Genomic DNA, 18,698 nt, shown 5'->3' with positions numbered 1-18,698 from the left:
TACCCCCCACGTAAAAGCCCCCCTCCTTATTTGCGAAGAACTCGGACAGCCACTTTTCACAAGCCTCTTTTGGGTTCAATTTTACACTACCAAAGGCGTTCGCCATGTGCAGGAACAGGTGGTAATCAATTATCTTTATGTCCGGGCTATATGGTCGATGCGATAAAACCTCTCATCCGACCTCTTGTAGCTTCTGACGAGTCATCAACAAAGTGTGTGGTCTAGTGTTGTCTTGGTGGTACACTACAACCTTCCTGTTGGCCAATTCTGGACGCTTCTGGTCTATCGCCTGCTTCAAGCGGTCCAGTTGTTCGCAGTAGATGGTTGAATCAAGTGTCTGGCCATATGGGAGCAGCTCATAGTCCCTTCCAATCTCACCAAACCCACAGCAAAACGTTCCTAGCCGTCAATCCCGTTTTAGCCACTGTTTGGGACGATTCACCGGCCTTCGATCACGACCGTTTTTGTTTGATATTTTTGAATGTGGTACATTTTACGTCTCCAGTCCCCATACGCATCAAAAATGGGTCGAGTTCGTTCCGTTTCAGCAGCATATCGCAGACTTTGATTCGGTCTTTTTGTGTCAAACCATGCGGAACCCAAACATCAACCTTTTTTGTATTCAGCCTTCTGCAGATGGTTCAAAATGGTTTGGTGACAAACTCTCATCTCCTGGTCGATGTCGCGATGCCAGTCTAACTTGATGTTTTCCATGATTTGATCGGTATTCGTCGTCACCAGTCTCCCACCAGCTGGCTTAAGCATTCCTTAACCATTCCTACGCGGTTCGAAGTGATATAGTATCATCCTCCAAAACAAAATTAATCTCACGGAACTTTTATTTCTAGCGGATTTGCCTTTAAAGAAGGAAAACTTTTAAATAGCGCTAATTTCGGTATTAGTAAACTCCGTGTTTACACGTCTATAACTGTTGAACTCCATTTCCAAACTAATGCAAAGCGTCGTTTTGTAGGTTATGTCAAGACCTTTCAAATGATGTATAGTATTGCGAGATACAAGCTCTGTAGCGCTTTGAAAATAGCCGCGAAATTCAAAAGACAAAAAGTGGAAACGAAATATTTTCCAACCTTTATTTTGAAAGTCAATAAAACTCCATGGTTTACTCTATGAAATGGTTCAAAAAATAAATTACGTACTCGGAGCTCTCTTGAAGAAACATATAATTTTATCAACGAAAAATGAAAAGAGGAATCAATTTGATATGCAAGAATATCACAAATGAAAACTATCACAAAGTATCGTCTTCGAGCTTTTGATTGTTGAATGCCAAAAATATTACATCTTGTACCATATGAAGGCAGACAGCATTAATAAATTGTATCACCTTGAGTGTAAAAAGGTCCGAAAATTCTTTGAAATTACGAGATATAAAAATAAGTTAGGAGTTATATTAGACACAATAAGATGTAGCACGTAACTAAACTATCTAAATCGTTTTTAAGGAGAATTCGATCAGATGCCAATTTAATACATTTTAACGAATTAATTTCTTCAACAAGCATAAGACAAAAAGAAGATTTATTGATGTGAAGAATATCATTAACATAAATAAGAAAAAGTAAAGGTCCTAGGTTCCTTCCTTGGGGAACGCCAGAGGTCGCAGATGTTGGAAGTGAAAGAGACGAATTCATGATGAAGTATTGAACTCGATCTACCAAATAAGATTCAATACAAAAATTTCAAATGAAAATCAAAAGCTGATAGTTTAGCTATATTAAGATGTCTTCATTGACTCTTTCGAAAGCTGTAGAAAAATCACTGTAAATAACATCAGATTAAAAATCATGCGTTGAAACAGAGAAATGACATCTTTGATAAAAAGTTAATTTAATATAACCAATTTTCCAAATAATTTCCATCGTTGAGAGCTTACTTATATGACGATTATTGGTGAAATTTTCAATGAAAAGTCGAGTTAATGGTTCTTAAAGGGCTGTAAAACAAAATTTCAAGACAATTGGTATAATCCCATTAGGACCTGATTTCTAATCACTACCAAGATCCATAGGCCTCTTTATCAATTTGACTTTATATAGCGATATATTTTTGAAGACACAAAATTTACCCCCGATTATTTTGTTTTTGAAAAGTTGACTAATGAAAAAATATATATGCACCAACTTACACTTTCCCATAGCGCTTAGATTGGTTTATTTAAATTCTAGATAAAACGGAAGTTCAATTTATAATAATAATATTATTTATACAGTTTAATATAAAACGCACCATCAATTGATTGATGTTAATTTGTTTTTACACAAGTTGAAACAGTTCCACATATTAAACTGATAACACAACAATATCATTTTGTAATCGATTTTTAAATCATAACGATAAACCCATTCTGTAATCACATTTTATCATTTCTCGTAAATGTGAAATGCACATATCTATTTAGAATAAACTTACTTGATTATCTTTTTATTAATATAATTTTTCTGATAAAATTGAGATACGTATACTATTTTATAAAATAGTGCAGGAAATAAAATAAGTAAAATATTTTATTCGACCTATATTGACGAATATACTCGTATAACTTTTTGTACGAAAATATTGATAAAATTTCTTACCTATAAATCTAATTTCAATGTTTGCAAAAATTTTAAATAAGATTATAAAATTTAATTGATTTTGGAGGAATTTTTTCTTTAAAAAATATATTTTATCGATTAAAAAATAAAGTATAAGATTTGTATGATACGGCGCCATAAAGGGGTAAGTTTAATGAGTTGAAATAAATAAATAAACCACAGTGATACTTTATCTTTGGAACAATCAATTACCTTCCTGATAAAGCGGTAAAGACTTGTTTTTCGTTTTTTTATTTAATGCTGTTTGTTATATTAATAAATCAAAAGATAAGATTTATATTTAAAATTAATAAATCACAATAATTTCAAATTTGGCATTAATTGAGATTTATGAAATGTAGGTTCTTAAAATTTGATTACTATTTTTTCAATGTGTGATTCCATAGATATTCAAGAGTTAAAAATTTAAGCCAGTTTCTTGCCATTTTTATTAGGGATTGAAGCAAAATGTTGCATGGATATAACGTCAAAATATTTGTTTTCCAATTTTTACAATTTTATTTAAAACTTTCTTTTCAATAATTTTGTCTTGTTTTCATAATATTTAAATTTAAAAAAAGCCTGGGATGCAACCAAACATTTATAACTTCCCACCACGTCTGTCTATTTGTCTTGCTTCAAACTTTGACAAAATATTCAATACATTGTTTTGTGTGAGATAAATAATTTGAACTATACATCTTTCTTTGTCCTCCTAATACTTGAGTCAAAAACAGATTCTTAACAATTTTTTTTTGTTTTTTAAGTAGCTTTTCGTAATTTGTTAAAAAAATTGTTTTTTTAAATTAGATAATAAATACCAATAATATTTTTCATGCAGTGAAAAAATTTGATTTCAATACCTATTTTTGCTCAGGAGATTTGTAGTCGAAAACCAATTTTTACCAATTTTAGTAGAATTTCTCGAAAAATTTTATTTCGTATATAAACAGATACAGATTTGCTTTTACTAAAAACATTATCTTACGTTAACAACACAATTAAGCTTTGAAGGAAATCATTTTGAAATTTATACCTGCATTTATTCACTAGATGTCGAGAATCGAATATTATTATTATAGTATTATTTTTGTAGATTATAATTTTTATGATTGTTACACAAATTTTACTAAAGTCGATAATTATATTTTCTATAAGATGAAGTTTGAAGTCAATATCTTTTATTTTTTTAAATATATTTAAGTCAAAAATCAATTTTCACCAACTTTTAGTAATGTTTTTCTTAGGTTTTCAGTTTTTCTACGAAAACTGTAAACTCATTTTTTTCTTCAAAATTTAGCTTAATGTTAAAAATGTTAAAAATGTTATTCTTCGTTTCTTTATTTTCAAACCGCTAATTGTTTTTTAAATTATAAAAAAATTATGTACATTTTGCGGCTTCAAAAGTACAGACTGGAATTCGACATCTGTCAAAATAATTTGTTAAAATAATTTTGTTTGCAGTTGAAAGCCTGACATTTACGGAAATGAATAATCGCACAACGCATAAAAATTGTTAAAACCTACAACAAAAATGGTTTAAATAATCGTCTAACTACCCAAGCTGGATTGATTACAGATGTCGTAAGGCCTTTGCATCATCGTTTCGCTCGATGTGGCGATTCCTCGTCGTTCTTAGGAATTAGGACTGTCTAACAGCACATTAAGGCTATTTTGCATTTGGATCTACACCTACATCCATATAAAGTCCAGCTCACACAATACCTGAAGCCATTTGACCATTCACAACGTCGTAGATACGCGTGACCAACGGGCGGTGCACGGCGAGTTTTTCAACAAAATTTTCATCTTCACCTACGAAGCACATTTATCAATCAGTGGGCATGTAAAACAAAATTGACGTTCTTAAAGTTCTGAGAATTCTCAAAAAATCACCGGTTCGGAGGTGTGATTGGACCTTACGTCTTCGAAAACGACGATGGAACGACTATCACCGTCAATTCAGAGCCTCATAGTCACATGATAACCGACTTTTTTTGCCAGCTATTGAAGGATAAGACTAATAGAAAATGTAGTTTTAACAAAACTGTGCCACATGGCACACAACTTGAGCAAATATAACTTTATTGCATGAAACATTTCGTGGCCGCGTAATTTCTCGTCGGTGCGATATCAACTGGCCACCAAGATCATGCGATTTGATGCCTCTTTTTTTGTACGGCTACGTGAGATGCCATTATGCAGACAAACCCAAGAACTTGTATTTCGGCGCACCATCAACTAAAAAAATATACCTGAGAGTACGAAAACCAATAAGTTTATATTACAAATCACTAATGAAGATTGTTGATTTTGCAAAAAAATTGTTCTTGAATCCCTACATGATTGCTTGGCTTGAAAATGTAAAAATTAATCCTTAATATCTAAAAATTGCCGCAAAAACTGTTTCAAATTACGACTCAAAAGTTGTAATTTATAGGTAACTAAGTATCAAAACCGTGACTGTCATTTGCAAACTGCAGAATAACCTGTATTAAATAACAAATCAAAAATTGCAATTTAAAAGCAAAAAAAAAAACAAGTACCAACAATTTAGTTGTCAATTGCAAAGTAATGTATTTGGTCGCAGTCTAAGAAAACAAGGCTTTAAATGTACCACTTGTGTGTGTAGGTATTTAAAAAAAAAACGAACCATAATCTACAAGAAAACAGTTTCAATCTACAAACTCCTGGTGAAATTCACGGTAAAAACAATCATTAAATTGATGCAAATTAATATCAAATTGCAATTCGATGTTTGCAATATTTGTTTTCCTCGGTCCATGATTTTTGAGTGTTAATATCTTCATTTTGCTCATTTTATGAAATTGCAAACAAAAAGTAGCAATTTACTTATTTCGAAGGTACAAAACTGGATTAATTTTTTGTGATTTGTAGCTTAGTTTTCTTGATCTGATCTAAGAATTCTTTCCGTGTGTCAAAAAATGCTCGAAATTTACCTCAAAAGAATCGATGGTTTTCGCGTGGTGGTCATTTAAATGATTACTCATAATGTCAACGTTATAACTTTATAATCAAAAAGAAATATCATGAAAAAAAATTGTATATGTGTTTTATTTACGTTTACTTTTCAAACCGCAAAATGGATAACCCTGTATAAAATACAATTAATTCGATTTCGTTATCTATAAACAAGCTTCCTGAAGGATCAAACGTGCAAACGTACGTACACACGCACCCACAGACATCTCTCTAGAATATTTTATTTAGAATCCAGGGAAATCCCTGAAACGTCTCGAAATATCAAAATTGTCAATTTCACAAATCGTACCAATTACAATAATTTCCTATGGGAAGTTAAAAAAATCAAAATATAAGGTAAACTTGTCTGTATAAAAAATAAAAACCTACACAAAACACTTTTTAAATTTATTTTTTAAAAATATTGACTTTTTAATAATTGTATTGTTTAAAACAAAATTGTTTACAAGGTTTTAAAACATTTTGAGAAAAATCCAATTGTCAGTTTTTGTATAAAACAAATCTACAAAAAATTGATTAGAACAGATTTACGATTTGAATATTTTTAAAATAAATGCATGTACTGACTTAATTCATTCAAGTTTATATTTTTTTACATAAGGAATAAGAACTTAATTTTTGAGATAAATCCAATCAACGGCTTTTTAACGAAGAACGAAAATCTTTATACAAAACAACTAAAAACTGATTTGGTTTTAGACTCAAGTATCTCGAGAGCAAGAAATATATCGAGTTTTGTTAAACTTTTAGAAATTTCGAAACACGGACTGTAATTGGAAATCTTATAATGTTGGTCACTTCCCAAACGCTTTTAACTTTTACATATACATTTAAATTGATTTCTTTTTATTGATTTAATTTTAAATTCCACAAAATAGACAGAAACGGCGCTGTCGTCAAGCCTCATTAAACACACATCTTTAGCAACAAAGGTGAATATTAAGAGTACTGGTAGCTATGTATGTAGATATAATTTGCTTAACAGTTTGTCTGTTTATTTTACTCTCTGTCGCTCTTAGTCTCTTTAGCAGAAACCACACATAAAATGAAATTTGGAGTAAAATAAATATTTACATTTCCTGTAGTAACTACCTAATATAAAGGAGGAAATGGAAAAGTCGCGCGAAATGTGAATGATTCTACAAAAAAAAATTCCTTAACTTTAAACATTAAACCACCCACCCACCATTACCTTGTTCCTTTGATTTCAAGGACCTTATCTTTAGCTTTGTGTGTATGTTTAATGCGAAATCATATAAAATGTCAAATACATATTCGGAATGACTTAAATTTCAATCAACATACTCGTTTACCTGCATAAGTTTATCGAACATCGAATATTGACGTCTATTAAATGGTAGAGTTTATGCTGGTTCAAGGTGGGGGTTGTACTTTTGAATGTCTAATTTAGCGACACCTGAGCTGATTATGTACATAGGTTAGGTTGATGATAATTTGAAGAAAGGTAAAAGAGGAAGGTATGTTAAGTAAACAATAATCAAAAGCAGATTGATTAATGACGTTTTTTGTTTTTTTTTTTGAAAGTATAAGATTGAAGATGATGCATGAGAATCATACACGAAATTTAATACAAGGGCTTTTTGAAGACTTCAACCGCTTTGTTAAAACAATCATTCTTGTCTAATTATTGGTCTTATCTTTGATATATTATGGTTAGATATAACTTCTCAACAAGTTTGTAAGGCTGTGAGTTCATATGAAAATTAAATTATGTGGTCGTACGTTTTTATGTTTTAATTATGTTGGAGTTATTTTCAAATATTTTATGGATGCAAGCAAATGATAATAATGAATCTAAGGATTGCAAACGAAAATAAATTGACTTATATTTATTTATTTATTCATTAATTAAATGTGTAATTTTTTTAAAAAGGAAGCAAAATATAAAACCAGTTTTATCTAGGACTTTTTAGATTGAAAACCGTAGTGAAATTTTATGATCACCCGAAATTAAAAAAAAAAAGTGAAATTAAGAATCTATGATGTGCTACTATTTCTACATATATACATTGTTTGCCATAGAATTAGAAACGACAACTTAACTTTTTTTTAGTAAATCTGTTTAAGTTTGTTTGTGGTTCTTTTACATATAATAACTCTTTTCAATATTTTATTTAAACTAAATCGCACCTGACCATACCATTAGAAGTTATTGGTTCGTGAGATATTTTGAGTTAACCAACATACAATAAGAAACACAAAGAACAAATTGTTTTTTTTTAATCATATTCTATAAACAAATAATAAAGGGTGAATTTTTAGATATTATCTTTTCGGCAACACTGGTTTAAACAGCTGACGCACGTTTCGTGTTTTGTTTACTGTCAAACCTCTTCAGTTTGGTCTATAATTTTACCAAGAATCGTCTTACAAACGAACAATGCTTGAAAATTATTGAATTTTATTATTAAAATGCGAGCTCTGTTAAGAAAGTTCATAGCGAGCTACTTCCATTTTATGGTCAGTTTAATTAACATTAATCCACCAACACGCTTACGTAGAGTGCGAACTGAAGAAAATATCGCAGCTGTATCAGACCGCCATCAATTATCGATTCGTCACCGTTCGCAGCAATTGGGCCTCTGTTACTCAACAACGTGGTAAATTTTGCGGAAGGATTTAGGTTTGATACCTTTCAAAATACGGCTGGTGTGAGAATTGAAGCCAAACCACCTACTGCAACGAAACATTTTTGGTGAATGGGCTCTTGGAAAGTTGGATCATTGGACCGTACTTCTTCAAAGATGATGCGAATTGTAACGCAACTGTGAATGATGACCGCTACCGTGAGATGATATCCAACTTTTTTTGCCCAAAATGCAAGAGCTTGACTTGCATGACACACAGCACGCGCAACAATGGACTTAATGAGAGGCGAGTTCGGTGAACAATTTATTTCACGTTCGGTACCGGTCAATTGGCTACCTAGATCGTGTGATTTAACGCCTTTCGACTGTTTTCTGTGGGGCTATGTTAAAGCTCTTGTCTATATTTTTTTTCCGATAGGATTCAATTCCAAAATTTTTTGCAAGACATTCGAAAATATTAGTTTTTGTATCTGAAGACCACTGCTTAGCATGATCGTTTTCATGCTGGAAACGCCTTTTCAAATTCTTTTAGGAAACATGTGTTTTTTATGGTGATGCATCTACGTAGAACATTTTGTAGACATCAACGCCTTATGGTTCAAAGTGATAACTCTTGACCTTATTGGGATGCAACAAAAAACGATCGGTTTTTCTAATTAAGCATATCAATTTGTTTTCCTTTGGTGTTGATTTTTGATCTTTTGGTTTTCTTTTTGGGGTTTCAAAGTAGCTAGTCTTTTTCTAGACTTGAATTGCAACAAACACAATCTTTTTCGAGCAACGAAATCTATTTGCTATGAAATCCATTGACTTGTTTAAAATTTGATAGCAATGCTGCTGGAATGCCGCACTACAAGACTTATGTTTGCCCATTTTCGCCCCTAAACTAAAAAACAATGAACATGCATTGATAAAAAATCTCTTTGTCTTGTTAAAATTAACAATTCATTTGTTGTTTCTTATTTTGTGTCCAGCAAAAATGTCAACAGTGTTGAGTCGAAATGTCGAGCTAATTAATTTTATTTTATTCAGATAATAATGAAGAAAGATGCAGAAAGAATTCTAAAAAAAATGTTCTCAAACCCAACGTGTCTCACTAAATAGTACCGCTAGCGACTTGAAATAAATGGTTTATTTTGTATTGTGACGTAATACCAAATCAGTATAATTTTGAAAACAAATCAGAAAAACTGAAACAAAAATAATTGTCACCTCGAATATTTACGAATAAAAATGATTTAACTCCAAAATAATTGTAACGAAGAAAAAGGTTTGGTAAAATTTTGAGAAAAATGAAACTGACATTTTTTTTTACAAAAAATAAAAATAATAAATAAAATTACTAAAAGTTGGTAAGAAAACGATTTTCAAATCAAATATCTTTTCAAAAAATCAAGACATTGGCTTCAAACTAATTTCATTTTACAGAAAATATTGTTTTCGACATTCAGTAAATTGTTTGTAAGAATCCAACAGTCAGTTTTTTTATAAAAATTTAAATCTACAAAAAAAGAACGTAAAATTGGTAACAATTGATATATAATTTTAGATATCTCAAGCTATTTACTTCAATTTTTTTAATGTTTTTAAAAAATCCAATGTGTATTTTTGTACCTATATATAGGTAGGTACATATGTATATAAGAAATACAAAACTTTTAAAAAAAGCTGATACAAATTTTGAAAACAAAGTAGTTCATCATATTTAAAATATTGTTTAGAAAAATTCAATTGACAACTTAAAAAAAAAAATAATGAGAACCAACAAAACAACACAAAACTTAATATTCGAAATAGTTTTCGATTCAAGTAATAGAAGAACAAAGAAAGATATTGACTTCAAATTATTTATCTCGAACAAAATATTGTTATGAATGCTTTCTCAATTTTTTAAACAAGACATATCGACAGACGGGGTAAAAAGTTATCAGTGTGGGTCGCATTCCAGCCTTCTTTTCTAAAAATGCTACCAGATGTTAAAAACGTTATAATTTGATCCATACAACTTTTCTAATGTTTCTTTTGTTTATTTTTTTTACCTATAAAGACAATTTATTTTAGTTTGATATCTCTAACGGTTCTTGAGACGAGCAAAGATTCCCGAACATAAAGATTTAGATTCTTGACACTTTAAAATGTCGAGAAATACAAAAAAAAAACATTTCGACAAATAGGTTCAATTACAATGACTTTCCTTATGAAGGTAAGAACTTCCCACCCATAAAATTTGATTTCATTATATTTGTTGACTAAATGCAATGTCCCTTGATATCCTCTAACATTTTTCTCCAAATCCAGCCCCCTAAGAATTTTTATCATTTTTCATATATTCAAAATTATTTATATTAATTTTTTTTTAATTTTAAACGCAAAGTAACAATTACTTTCAGATGGCAACTCTAAGACACAATTTGATAGTGGACAGTTCAAAGTTAATAAATGTTTAGAGTCCTCTCTGGAGCAATTTTTGTTATAAATATTTTTAAATCCAAAATAATGAAATTCAATTAAAAAAGAAATGTTCTCCTTCACCCTACTTATTCCGTTCAAGTTCCTGTCCTCATAAAGGCCAAAAGTCATCTCATAATCAAAGATTTATTATTATCTTTTTCAAGTGAACTTCAGTTGCAGTTTTTATATATCTATTAGCATTACAGGCAAAAGCAAGATAAACAAATTAAATCCGACTAATTGTATAAACAGTACAAAAGCTTTGCGGACTTATCCTTTTATTTGGCGTCGGGCCATAATATTAGCAACTTTAAATTATTCAAACAAAAATTGTTCCTTATCGTAAGAAAACATTGTGTTTCCTTTAAGAAGTTGAAGTTTGTTGGCAACTTACTTAAGACAAAATAACAAGAAACGTATTGATTCACTTAAATGCAGTTAAGGAAAAATAATTTAAATTAAGTTTAAAATAAATGTACATTTTTGACCAATTTTGTGAAGCAAAGAAAAAGACAGAAATGTATCCTAAATGTATGCAACAATTTAACTACTTTTGATGGTCTTAAAATATTGTTTCGAGTTAAATTTAAAGTAAATAGATAACCTTCTTTCCAGAACAAAAAACCCTGGACGGTTTTTAAATGCTTCCCCAACGAAGGTCAAAGGCTTCAGACTCAATTTATATCACTTACCCTTACAAAAAGATACATTTTTATAATCGCCGACGAGTTAATGATGCTATAGCAATAAACAAACCCAACACTACATTTAGCATAAAACGCCATTGCCACTTTTATTACAACCCCTTTTATACAGTAGCTTTAAGCTACATCGCTAAAACCTACCACCTTTAGGGTTGAAGAATTTTAAAACTACAAAAAAAGATACCTATAAAAACAGCAATAGCCGTAAGCAAACAAAATACATTTAAACTATACCTAGCACGAGTCTTGGGTCATGTTTTTCAAGTTTTTCAAAAATGTGTGCACTTGTTTACAATCATTGCATCGCCATAGCCAACACCATCGCCAACATTATCCTCAAGGCCTTGTCTATACATCCGAGTCTCTGTCTAAATGATGTATACGATACGAAAAAGTGCACTCAAATGCGGTATATCCATTGTTGGTGCGATGCTGGGATGTTTATGGTTTTAGGATTTGTTGAATTACTCCTGGGGAAATCATTTTGTTCGAAAATGACAACCTTTCAACAGGTCAGGGATTATTATAGTCGTTTTAAACCTAAAAATAAAAAAAATAAAAATACAAACAAAATGGTGAGCATTCTTCCAACTATGAAAGTTTAAGTTTTCAAGTGGATTTAAAGAAGATGAATTAAAAGAAAATGTTTAGAGCATGGTCGAAGGAATTTACTCTTAGCGTGAATTTGGTAACATTAAAATTTTTTGTTGTAAATCAATTACGAAAATAAAATTCAAGATTTTCACATAACTTTGTGATACAAGTAAGTTGCTTCAGTCTGTTAATCCCTCGTCTCTCTTTGACGACTTTGCCTTTTCAACAGCTGATGAATTTAAATTTCTTTACGATTAACATTTTTTCACATTCACAGTTTTAAAAAAAATTGATTGGTACAAATATTGGACCCTTAAGAAATCATGGGGTGAGGAAATAATGAGGACTTAAAAACTTTTTAATTCCTTTCGTTTCTAAATAATGAAGCCCTTCGATCGATAAGCAGATGATTATTAATTTATGGTAATCTGTGACTTCCCCTTTTGTATATTAAATCATAACCGAGTTTGATTTAACTTCTATTCTTTTAGCACTGTACGGTATGGAGCTTTATTAATATATTTTTGTCAAGATATTAAAAGAATTAACTCAGTAAAAGGAAGTAATCCGGAAAAAAATTTCAATGAGATTTATTTGCTTCTTGAAAAATTCATATCTATGAACTGATGGTTGTATTTTTCTTTGTTTATTAATTTTCATCAATGAATTTTCATTACTATAGATAGTACCGTATGAACAACTTGAAATGATATAATATAACTATTTATAAATATTCTCAGTTGATTGTACCATAAAAAAGTGTGTCGTTTTAACATTTACTTAAAGTTTTTAAGTACAAACTCCAGCCGTAAATGTCTTGACGAAATTATGCTATAGTGCAGCATTTTTTGATTTTTTTGCCATAAATACAAAAACTGATAGATACTAGAAATTCATCATTGACTTTTCCTATTAATACGATTTCAGGGTCTGCAACTTTTTCGGCAATAGAAGTTGTTCCACAAAGTTTTCAGTGGTTGTAATCTCAAAACATCATGTCAGGTTTTAAATCTGTTCAAAACGTTTGGGAAATTATGACTCGAAGAGATTGAGTTCATTCAATACAGTTTTCCAGAGTTTCCGAGCTCCAAACGCAACTGAGGATGTTTGGAACCTGTAAGATACTTCCATTTTAAAAAATCTTGTAAAAGGTTTTTATTTTAGTTAAAAACATGAATTTAATACAATTGCTTGTAAATAAAGACTAATTGTGGGATGCGAACCAAACCGACACAGTCTGTCTATTTTAATAATTTTAGGTGATTGAGCAGGACACACTAAGGCCAGTTTAATGGCGTATTGTGATACCACATGAAGCTTAAGGCTATCTTCTAAGCTCAATGAAAGCTTACAATACGAAACGTAAAAGACTGATTATGGTAATATGATTGATATCGTTTAGATCGTTATAGAAGAATTCTCCTAAATAATTCTTGCATTTTTTGAGCTAGAGCAGGGCATGAACAGAGCAGTGGCGAATCGAGAGGGGGGGCCAAATTGTTTGTCTTTCTTTATTTAGTGCTTACCAAAAATATTTTTGAGACAAAATTTAAAACAATTTTCGAAAAAAAAAATAATCTAAATTTGTTAAGAAATAAAATTTTAAATTTTTTGAAAAAAAAAGAAGTTATTTTACAGGTACATTTTTAAATCTTAAAATGTAGGAATTATTTTTAAACAGACTTTTTGAAAGAAATTAGCAAGTTCTAGCGACCCAGTCGTGCATTTTATTTCTTTCAAAATGGATGTTCTGTTAAATAAACTGTTGAAATGAAATTTGTTTGGATGCTCTAGAACTGAGATTTAAACACAAATTCCAAAAGTGACACTTTTGAAACTAACGGTTAAGTGAAAAACATAATAAACCTTTCATATTTGTTGATATAAATGTCTTAATGTTTGAAGGAAAAAGTGGAAAAAAAGATGCGTTTCAAAATAATTTCTTTCATTTCTGCGTGAAATGCACGAAAATATCTCTAAAGTTTTGTGCTTTAGTTCTTAAGTATAAGATAACGGTTGGAATCTTGAAATGCTTTCATAAGTTTACTTTAACAATAAAATATTACATGGAATGAAATAATTTTAAAATAAATACCTTCATTAATTCCCAAATATTTAAATCAAACAGCAGTTATAACAATTTGCGTAGTTTGTTTTGTAAATTCTTATTTTTCATTAGATGTTTTCTAAAATTTTAAATTAAAATTTAACGAATTTTAAAAATAATATTCTATTTATCTTATATTTAAAACTAGTTTGAAGCCAATATCTTTAATTTTTGAAAAGACATTCGAGTCGAAAATCAATTTTTACCAACTTCTAAAATTATTTTTTTTTTAAGTTTTTATTAATGTTAGTTGGTGCGATTTTCATAATAGTACCAAAAGTCAAAAACGTTATTGTTCGTAAAATATTTGAACTTACAGATATTTGATGTTTTTTTTTATGCGCATATATAAAATGAAAATAATCCTTTTTTTTATAGAACGTCACACCATATTATTAAAAAATTTAATTGGAGTCTCTAACGTTACTGGGCCTTGAAATATTTTACGGTCAACCAAAATGTCCCCTTTTTAAATTGCTATAGTAAAAACACACCGAATTATTACTTCTAAAAAGTCCATTCTGAATCTTTTGATGTTATTATCTGTAAAGCATATTGTAAAAATAAAGATATTTAAAATTGATCGACAATTTTAACAACAAAATTTGATATTTTATACTACTAAGAAAAGAAGTAATTTTTAGAAGAATTCAATTGACTTTTTTTTCCAAAAAATAGAAACACCCAAAAAAAAACAATACTAAAAACTGGTAAGCAATATTTTTGACTTGATGTTTGCTTTTCGAGCAAAAAAATGCTATAGTGATGAAGTATATCCTTTTTTTTTAAATTTTGTATTCTATATTTGTGTTTTATTACTTTTTTTAATGTCTGATGTCAAAGATTGCTATAAATATCGGAATAAAACCCCTATTTAAAAAATAATATCAAATTATCTAATCAAACGACCCTCGAATCGAATCATCAAAAGTCATTATCCTGTCAAATGGTAATTTTCATGTCATTGTGTTTTAAATCACATTTCAATATCATGCTATTCACATACAGTATTTTGTTTTTTTTTCATTGTTTTTATATAAAAGGACAAACTTTACTGATTAAGGTTTCAAATCACGTTTTTTTTCCATTACAATCATCATGGACTTGCTGCCACTTTTCAATGTTATCATTCATCATTTTATGCAATCTCATGTTAGTAATATTGTGGTTTTTAATTGTTGGAAAATAAATGGTAACAAAATACTGTTTTTATTCATATTTCTTTTTTATTTTAATAACTAGTTAATAACTTTTTTATAGCTCAATTGACATTTTTGCAAAATGCAAATAATCAACTTCTACGCACTCAAATGGTTGACATAAGTAAAGAAGTCGAATTTCCTGGCGGATATTTAAATGGGAGGTTAACTAGTTTGGGTGTTGTTTTGGATTTTAATTGCAATATGTCTGGATATATTTTAAATGAGGTATACATTTTTTTTAAATAGAAATATGTGTTGCATGAGATTCATTACGAAGGCGTTTGAAGAAAATGTCTTCTTCAAAAATAAATAATAAAGAAAAGACCCAACAAAATTATTTAAAAGCTCAAAGAACTGCTTTTCAAGTATACAAATACAATTTTCCAAGTTCAATACGTATTCGGCCATTCGGATGTTGGTGAAATATTTCTGAGTTTTCGAATATAATTTAAAAAAAACTAAATAAATATACTTAATTTTAAAAATGTTTTGTGGGTCTAACATTATAGCATTTTGACCAAGTTCAAGTTAAGTGTTAATTATTTTATATTATTCATCCCTCAAGGCAAGTCAAAAACAGCTTTACTTGGGGAAATACAATTGGCTTATATTTGACATGGAATCGAAATATTCAGAACTCAAAATGCAATTTGAAAATGCAATGATGGCCATGGATGCGCAAATAACCTATTCTGCAATAAGTTTCCAAAAATATTCCAATTTTGAAGCACGAATTTCTAAAAAATTCTTTTGTTTTTCAGATAAAGCCAATTTAAATTCTTCAAAATTATCATTTTTAAACTATGATGTATTTAATAATGGAAAATTTTTGGGAGGCAAATTAAATATAACTTTAAACAAAGAAATAACATGTGATAAGGATTCCTGCACAACGAGCTACCTTTCAGGTCTTGAATTGCGTCCGAAAGCTGGGAATCGCTGTAATTTGAATGATACAACTTTTCGTATTTCTACTGTGGTATGGCATTTTTCTTAAAAGATTGAGAATTTTTGTAGTGTTTTTTAACAATTTTAATGTTTACAGCTTTTAAAATTACAGATATTAAAAAAAAACATATTATTTTAAAATAGTCTTTAATTTTTAGCCAATAAATAAGTTATTATATTTTTCATTCAGACAGCTGAACTTCCCCTCAACTCATCTACAGAAGCCATACTGTACTATTTGCTTACTGACAACAGTACACACAAGGAACCTCTTTCACGCTATAGCTATAAAATTGTCTTCATTCTTCAGCAAATGATGCACTATAAGTAAGTCTTTAATCTTAGACTTAAATCGAAGAAATGAAAACGTCAACGTCATTAAAGCTTTGATCTTTTAATATGCAAACTCTTTTTCAATAATCAGCTCAATCACCCCATTTTACCCTAACTATCTTCACAGTAAACTGATATTGGTTTTTCTTTTTTTCAACTTCAGAGTTCACTACATCCATCGCTATAAATGGAGTGACAACGAAACTGCTGGTGGTTCCTTCGGAGACATACCAACTGGTAACGCAGAACTCTCGGGTTGTGGCTATGTTCCAACTGAGCCTCGTTTAAAAATAGTCAGTGTTGTTAGCCCGATGGGTGATTTCAAATCGATTTTCATATTTCGGACTCCTCAAAATCAAGGACTCTATGGTGGTGTTTTCCTGAGTCCATTCAGTACCGCCGTGTGGATTGCATTCGCCGCTGTCATTTTAGGCTTTGCTGTTCTACTCTGGGCAATCTTTGCCATTGAATTTCGGATCAAAAAATATGTCGAATTTATACCATCTTTATTGTTGACATTTTTAATTTCATTTGGATTGGCTTGCTTCCAGGGAGCTGCTTTGATTCCTTGCACAGCTGGAGGACGGATTGCTTTCTTCTCACTGTCAGTGGTAACTTTTATTATGTATAATTATTATACTTCGATAGTAGTTTCGTCATTGGTTGGAGCTCCAATAAAGTCAAATATTAAAACCTTGGGCCAGTTGGCGGATAGTAACTTGGAAATTGGGTTCGATCCGATTATTCATACGAAAGTATTTCTTAATGTAAGTTTGAGTTTAACTGTCAAAAACGTGAATTTTCGTTTGGAAAAAAATCATTTAAACAATTTCGACAAAAATTTGGTTTTCTTATTCACCAGTTTTAAAAATCTAGATAAATCAGAAGATGAATTTCAAATTTTGATACATTTTTAATAATTAATTGAAATATCATACGAAATTTTGAACATTTAAGTTGAAATTCAGGTTTAAATGGAATTTGATCAAGGTTCGATTTAGATCAAATATATAGGAGTATTTTGAGTATATTTTCCAAACCGGTTAGGAATGTCACTTTTCAGTATAAATTCAGGGCTGTATTGCATATGTTTATTTACAAAATTTTAACTTATTTTGTAGATCTCAACCAATCCAGGAGTGAAGAAACTTGTTCAGAAAAAAGTCGCTGGCAGATGGGCTCCTAATTCTGGACTCTGGCAACACGCTAAAGATGGTATTTTTAAAGTTCGAGATGGTGGTTATGCATATCACTCAGAAGCATCAACATCTTATTACATGGTCGAGAAATATTACGAACAACATGAGTTATGTGATTTAAATGAAGTTAAATTAAGAACAGAAAGCACTTTAAATATTATGATGGCCAAAAATTCATCGTACAAGGAACTTGTTCGATTAAGGTAAGAAAGAAAATTATTTTGTAAGTTTCAATATTGAACTTTTGTTGTTAATTTTTAGTATGATGCGAATGCGAGAAGCAGGAGTCTTATCAAAACATCGTCGTCATTGGATGAAAACTAAATTAAACTGTTTTTCAAATAATATTTTGATAAATGTAGGCTTAGAATACACTGGGCCATTGTTTGCATTTTTAGGATTAACTTATATTGTGACAGTGATTATTCTTCTTTTCGAAGTTGGTTATCATAAATATGCTGATAATAATATCAAAAAGGTCAAAAACTGATTCAATTTTAATTAAAGTTATATTTGCACTTTGTACTCAGAATTATTACTATATGTATGCATAAGTAATACTTTTATACAAATGTTTTAAAAATTACTGTTGAAAATAAAGCTTTGCAATAAAAATGGAATACAATGCTTAAATTTTCCTATAAGATTATAATTTAAAATTTTGGTAGCTTTGAATTTTTTTAACGCATAAATGTTGATATTGGGAAGGAAATTAACACGATGTTTAAAAAAAATGAGTATTTAAGCGTTTCTATCCCAATTTCAGACTCTAACCTGAATGCTTTAAAATCAATATTCAATATTACAGTGTGAACGTACTCTAAGTGAAAGATTGAGTTGTCCATGTCAAAGAAACTAAAGCTTATCAGCCCTATTCTGCTGTTGACGTGGATCGTATATTCGATTCACCCGTTCTATTCCCTTTCACACTGCCTTTGCATTCTTCATCAGGTG

The 18,698-nt window shown here is 30.0% G+C and overlaps 1 protein-coding gene across 1 annotated transcript; it reads left to right on the top strand.

Moving 5' to 3' along the window:
- Window positions 1–15,126: 15,126 nt before the first annotated feature.
- LOC129939415 (ionotropic receptor 75a-like) lies at window positions 15,127–18,334 on the top strand. The gene is made up of 8 exons (XM_056047416.1): window positions 15,127–15,254; window positions 15,323–15,489; window positions 15,830–15,965; window positions 16,026–16,243; window positions 16,403–16,539; window positions 16,709–17,312; window positions 17,667–17,947; window positions 18,006–18,334. The coding sequence occupies exons 1-8, from the start codon at window positions 15,161–15,163 to the stop codon at window positions 18,232–18,234; spliced, it is 1,866 nt and encodes a 621-aa protein (XP_055903391.1). The 5' UTR covers window positions 15,127–15,160; the 3' UTR covers window positions 18,235–18,334.
- Window positions 18,335–18,698: the final 364 nt, after the last annotated feature.

Source organism: Eupeodes corollae, chromosome 1 (assembly GCF_945859685.1).
Source record: "Eupeodes corollae chromosome 1, idEupCoro1.1, whole genome shotgun sequence".
In the NCBI taxonomy this organism is placed as follows: domain Eukaryota; kingdom Metazoa; phylum Arthropoda; class Insecta; order Diptera; family Syrphidae; genus Eupeodes; species Eupeodes corollae.
This window is presented reverse-complemented; position numbering and strand designations above follow the sequence as displayed.

What these genes read in the sequence shown, in the direction of transcription:
- LOC129939415 (XM_056047416.1), top strand. Translation starts at nt 15,161, where the DNA reads ATGGACTTGCTGCCACTTTTCAATGTTATCATTCATCATTTTATGCAA. An exon ending in CTGGATATATTTTAAATGAG is followed by an intron (nt 15,490 to 15,829) that starts GTATACATTTTT and finishes TCATCCCTCAAG; the next exon opens with GCAAGTCAAAAACAGCTTTA. An exon ending in AAGGAACTTGTTCGATTAAG is followed by an intron (nt 17,948 to 18,005) that starts GTAAGAAAGAAA and finishes GTTAATTTTTAG; the next exon opens with TATGATGCGAATGCGAGAAG.